The sequence below is a fragment of the Otolemur garnettii genome, unplaced genomic scaffold (genome assembly GCF_000181295.1).
Source record: "Otolemur garnettii isolate 467f Iridium unplaced genomic scaffold, OtoGar3 scaffold00178, whole genome shotgun sequence".
Classification (NCBI taxonomy): domain Eukaryota; kingdom Metazoa; phylum Chordata; class Mammalia; order Primates; family Galagidae; genus Otolemur; species Otolemur garnettii.
In genome coordinates, this window is record NW_003852573.1 from 3,204,958 (window position 1) to 3,211,308 (window position 6,351).

Genomic DNA, 6,351 nt, shown 5'->3' on the forward strand with positions numbered 1-6,351 from the left:
AAAAAAAAAAAGACAAAACTAAGCATGGACTTTCATAAAATAAGATGACCAGAACGCTATCACACTTATCAATTATCTCAATAAATGCCAATGGCTTGAATTCCCTACTGAAGGGGCATAGATTGGCTGATTGGATTAAAAAACACAAGCCATCTATTTGCTGTCTGCAGGAAACACACCTCATGTCAGAAGACAAAACTCAAGAGTTAAGGGAGTTTCCAAAAATTGTTGGAAGACAATTTTTGAGGCAAATGGAATTCAGAAGAAAATAAGGGTTACAATCTTACTTTCAGATACGTGTGGATTTAAAGCAACTAAAGTCAAAAAAGACAAAGATGGTCACTTCATTTTGGTCAAGGGAAAAATACAACAAGAAGACATTTCAATTCTAAATATTAATGCACCCAATTTAAATGCTCCCAGATTCTTGAAACAGACCTTACTTAGTCTGAGCAATATGATATCCTATAGCACCATGATAACAGATGCTTTAACACCTGTTAAAGAGAGGACTTTAACACCCTCTCTCAGAGATGGACAGATCCTCTAAACAGAAATTAAACAAAGATATAAGAGATTTAAATGAGACCCTAAAATAACTGTGCTTGATAGACGCATATAGAACACTCCATCCCAAAGATAAAGAATATACATTCTTCTCATCACCCCATGGAACATTCTCCAAAATTGATCATATCCTGAGACACAAAACAAACCTCAACAGAGTCAAAAGAATTAAAATTTTACTTGCACCTTCTCAGACCACAAGGCACTAAAGGTGGAACTCAACTCCAACAAAAACGTTCAACCTCACACAAAGGCATGGAAGTTAAACAGCCTTATGCTGAATGAACAACCTTATGCAGGAAGAAATGAAAAAGGAAATCATTAACTTCCTTGAGTATAACAACAGTGAAGACACAAGCTACCAAAACTTGTGGGATACACCAAAAGCTGTCCTGAGAGGAAAATTTATTGCTTTAAAAGCCTACATTCGAAAAACAGAAAGAGAGTGCATCAAACTCACCAGCCATCTTATGGAATTGGAAGAAGAAGAACAATCTAAGTCTAAACCCAGCAGAAGAAAAGAAATATCCTAAATTAAATCAGAGATTAATGAAATTGAAAACAAAAGAATCAGAAAATTAATGAAAGAAGGAGTTGGTTTTCGAAAAAATAAATAAAATAGATAAACCTTTGGCCAGACTAACTAGAAATAAAAAAGTAAAATCTCTAGTAACCTCAATCAGAAATGATAAAGGGGAAATAACAACTGATGCCACAGGGATATAAGAGATTATTTCTGAATACTACAAGACACTCTATGCCCAGAAATTTGACAATGTGAAGGAAATGGACCAAGTAATTTTTTTTTTTTTGAGACAGAGCCTCAGGCTGTCCCCCTGGGTAAAGTGCTGTGGCATCATGGCTCACAGCAACCTCCAACTCCTGGACTCAAGCGAGTCTCCTGCCTCTGCCTCCCAAGTAGCTGGGACCACAGGCGACCACCACAACGCCTGGCTATATATTTTTTTTTTGGTTGCAGCCGTCATTATTGTTTGGTGGGCCCAGGCTGGATTCAAACCCACCACCTTAGGTGTATATGGCTGGCGCCTTAGCCACTTGAGCCACAGGCGCCAAGCCCAAGTAATTAATTTTTATAAGTAAGTTTGTATAAGAATGTGAAAGATAGAGGAATGAGAAAGTAGTGGAAACAAGTCTAGTTTTTCTATTTGGATGTAGGACAGAATGGTACAGAATTGCCTTTTTAATTAATGTAAAATGGAAAGAAAAGGATCTAGCATATTTCTCCCTAAATGGGAATAAATATTAAATGCTATTGTAACTCAATTATTTATTGATTTATTTTTAATTTCTTTTTTTGAGAGAGAGTCACACTATGTCACCTTTGGTAGAGGGCCATGGCATCACAGCTCACAGCAACCTCAAACTCTTGGGCTTAAGCAATTCTCTTGTCTCAGCCTCCCAAGTAGCTGTGGCTATAGGCACCTACCACAACACCTGGCCATTTTTTGTTGCAGTTGTCATTGTTGTTTAGCTGGCCCGGGCCGGGTTTAAACCTGTCAGCCTGGGTGTGTGTGGCTGGGGCCCTAGCCACTGAGCTGCAGGTGCTGCCAGTTTTATATTTATATTTAATTGATTTCACAGAAATGGTGAGTTTCTGACATAGTGCCTTGTGGAAAGTAGGTATAGGTAGCACAGATCTCCAAAAATATGATTTTTTTTTTTGAGCCAGCATCTCACTTGTTGCCCCAGGCTAGGATGCCATTGCATTAGCCTAGCTCACAGCAACCTCAAACTCCTGGGCTTAAGTGATGCTCCTGCCTCAGCCTCCTGACTAGGTTGGACTGCAGGGGCCCACCACAACACCTGGCTAAATTTTCTATTTTTGGAGAGACAGGGTCTCACTCTTGCTGAGGCTGGTCTTAAACTCCTGAACTCAAGGGATCCTCCTGCCTCAGCCTCCCAGAGTGCTAGGATTACAGGCATGAGCCACACTGCACCCAGCATAAAATCTGAAATTTGAAATGCCCCCAAATTAGAAACCTTTTGAGCATCAATGTGATGCAAAACAGAAAATTCCACACATAAGTACTTAACACAAACTTTGTTTCTTGCTCAAAATTATTAAAAATATTTTATAAAATTATCTGCAAGCTATGTGTATAAAGTGTATATGAAACAATGATCTTATCCCCAAGATATCTCATTATATATGTGCAAATATTCAAAAAATCCAAAATCAAAAATACTTCTAGTTCTAAGCATTTTAGATAAGGGATAATCAGGTTGTATTCAATAAGTATTTATTTAAGAAATGAATTTTTTAGCCAGATGTGCTTTTTGTTGAGTAAATTATATTTGCTCTGGAAAGTAAGAAAACACAAAATCAGAAACAGGAAAATAAGTCATCTACCTCCCAAAGGTCACCACTGTAACATAGTAGCTAAGAGCATAAACTCTGTATCAGATTGCTTGGTGTAAACTCCAGCTCGGCTTACTAGCTCCTTAGGAGCCCTTCTTATCTATAAAAAAGGGAATGCTAATAATAATAGTACTTAAGTTATCAGACTCACTCTAGGACTCAGAGGATTAAATGAGAAATTCTTCCACTAAAATCTTAGAACAATGCCTCACCCACAGAAAGCACTAAATAAATATAGTGTGTGTCCTTCCAGACTTTTTTGTATTTATATATGTATGTACATATATATTTCATAAAAATAAGATTAGTCTGGACATACTGTTTCATAACTGGCTTTTACTCATATGTGGCAAACCTCTCTAAATATACTTTTCTTAATTATGTTTAATAACTACATAATATTCCAGTGCGTGAGTGTACCTTAACATGTTTAGGTTAATATTGTGCATCTAGCTTATAAGCAATATGGAGAATATTCATGAACATAAATCTTTGTGCAGTTTTTTTTATTATTTTGTTAGGCTACATTACCAAAAATTTTTTTTACCTTAACAGTAATCTTTTTCCTCTAAACATTGTCATCCTAAGTAGATACTTATTCCTAATAATTCATTTCAGGCTTGGCACCCGTAGCTGGGGCGCCAAGTAGGTCACTGAGTAGGGTGCTGGCCATATATACCCAAGGCTGACAAGTTCGAATGCAGCCTGGGACTGCTAAAACAACAATGACAACTGAAACCAAAAAATAGCCGGGTGCTGTGGCGGGTGCCTGTGGGAGGCTGAGGCAAGAGAATTGCTTAAGCCCAAGAGTTTGAGGTTGCTGTGAGCTGTGACTCTACGGCACTCTACTGAGGGCAATGTAGTGAGACTCTGTCTCAAAAATAATAATAATAATTCCTTTCATCTAATCTAAATGCTACTGATTATAGATAGCATCATTGTTTTTTTTTTTTGTTTTTTTGAGACAGAGCCTCAAGCTGTCACCCTGGGTAGAGTGCTGTGGCATCACAGCTCACAGCAACCTCTAACTCCTGGGCTCATGCAAGTCTCCTACCTCCACCTCCCAAGTAGCTAGGACTACAAGTGCCCGCCACAACGCCTGGCTATTTTTTGGTTGCAGCCGTCATTGTTGTTTGGTGGTCCCAGGCTGGATTCAAACCCACCAGCCCAGGTGTATGTGGCTGGTGCCTTAGCTGCTTGAGCCACAGGTGCCGAGCCAATAACACCATTGTTTATCATAGTTTTATGACCATTAAGATAAAAAAAAATACTGTTAGTTATATACAATTATATGCCACTGATTATAAGTAAAATATACTATATCAATTTCAGACATGTTAAAATATAAGGGAAATTGCCTGGTACCCTAGTTCACTCCTATAATCCTAATACTTTGAGAGGCTGAGGCTGAAGGATTGCTTGAAGCCAGGAGTTTAAGACCAGCCAGAGAGTCTTAAGAACAAGACCCTCTCTCTACAAAAAATAGAAAAAATTAGCTGGGAGTAGTGGCACACACCAAAAGTCTCAAGTACTCGGGAGGCTGTGGCAAGAGAATTGTTTGAACCTGAGAGTTTTAGGATGCTGTGAGCTATGATGATACCACTCTAGCCTGGGAAACAGAGCAAGACTCTATCAAAAAAAGAAGAATACATAGTAGAACCTCCCTATTTGACCACTACCTTACATTGACCACCTCCTAAGTTGACTTATTTTTAAAGACCGGACATGCACCACATATACTTAATGGAAGTTCTTTATGTTGACCACTTCCGTATGTTGACCAGTTGCATCTTAAAATCTGTGAAATAGGCGTGATGCCCATAGCACAGTGGTTATGGCACCAGTCACATACTTTGAGGCTGGTGGGTTCAAACCCTGCTGGGGCCAGCTAAACAACAATAACAACTACAACCAGAACAACAAAAAATAGCCGGGCATTGTGGCAGGCACCTGTAGTCCCAGCTACTTGAGAGGCTGAGGCAAGAGAATAGCTTAAGCCAAGAGTTTGAGGTTGCTGTGTGAGCTGTGACACCACAGCACTCTACCAAGGTCAAAAAAAAAAAAAAAGAATCTGTGAAATAGCAGTACGTAATCAAGTTAGCCTTTCTAAAACATGATGGCATTTTTGTTTGTTTGTTTTTTTAATCAAATTGTCATGTAGCCTGTGAGGTAAGGGGCCAAGCAGCAGAACAGTGACCTTTACAAGCATTCACTTAAGCAATAAACCAAAGGACAATTAATCCTTCAGTCAGGCAGATCCCCAGGTATTCACTATTTGTACTCACTATTTTCACATGCTAGGAGCTAGGGACCTCACTTGTTAATACCCTAAGGTTCTTTTTAAGAGCAACACAGACTGATAACCACCATTGCAGCCATGTCTCCCCCCCTACTTTTGTCCTCCCATAAAAGGGGGGATTAATAAGTTATTTTCTCCAATTCATTTTTTGCTGTTTTATGTACAGTTCCAAGGATCAGCTTCCTTTGAGTGTCATGTTTGACTCAGTATCTGCTTTGTTCTGTTTCAGGTACGGAATGAGCCCTGGAACATTTCCATTTCAGCAGAATATATTGCCCAGGTGAAAGGGATTTCAGTGAAAGAAGTCATAGAAGTGACAACACAGAACGCATTAAAACTGTTTCCCAAGCTTCAACACCTGCTCCAGAAATAGCTTCAAACCCATCGATTACAAACCAAATCAACTGCAGGGGCCACCATTTGAAAAAAAAAGAAATCTTCTGATTAAGAACCTGAATTGAGAAAGCTATTTTATGGAGATATAGAAGACTATAATTGTAGAGCAGTATTTCTCTTGGAGAAATATTGAGCTTAGATCTTGAAACCCTGCATTCTGATTCTAGCCTTGTGTTACATTTCAATTAGCTGAGTCCTGGCAGGAAATTGGGAAAATATTGCTACTTCTTAAGTTGTGGCATTAAGTAGAACTGCCATCTGAACTGAAACCATTGCTTCTGGGAAGCAGACCCCCACAGGTAAGGGGGGGTCTAGAGTACAGTGTACTAGAGTCTTACTCTGTTTCCCAGGCTAGAGTAGAGTGGCTGGAGTACTGCTGTGATGAGGATAGGGTAGGCTAATGTTTGATCTTTCACTACCTGTTTTATTTCCCATAGAACTTAACCAGCAAGTGGAGAGCATCTGGTTTCTTATACTATCAGAAATATTCTATTTTCTAGATTTGTAAAATTGAACATTTAGTACTTCTAATTATTTCTCTTTAAGGAAAAAATGCATATCAAGTTTCATACTGATCTTAGTTTTTGACTTATGAGGCTAGTGGGTGAGACAACCACTATTAAATACCAAAGCCCAGAAGTTACTGATGTGAAGTTCTACTCTGAATTTTTTCAAATATTTAAAGTGTAAATGTCTTTATTAAAAATAT

General features: G+C 38.6%; 1 protein-coding gene across 2 annotated transcripts in view; it reads left to right on the top strand.

The window, feature by feature from the left end:
• TATDN3 (TatD DNase domain containing 3) overlaps positions 1-6,351 on the top strand; it is a 27,716-nt gene extending 21,365 nt beyond the window's left edge. For both annotated transcript variants that reach the window (XM_023519503.1, XM_003800530.3), the window contains exon 10: positions 5,476-6,351. In XM_023519503.1, the coding sequence (XP_023375271.1) occupies positions 5,476-5,619 (144 nt within the window). In that variant the 3' untranslated portion in view covers positions 5,620-6,351. The remainder of the gene's footprint in view (positions 1-5,475) is intronic.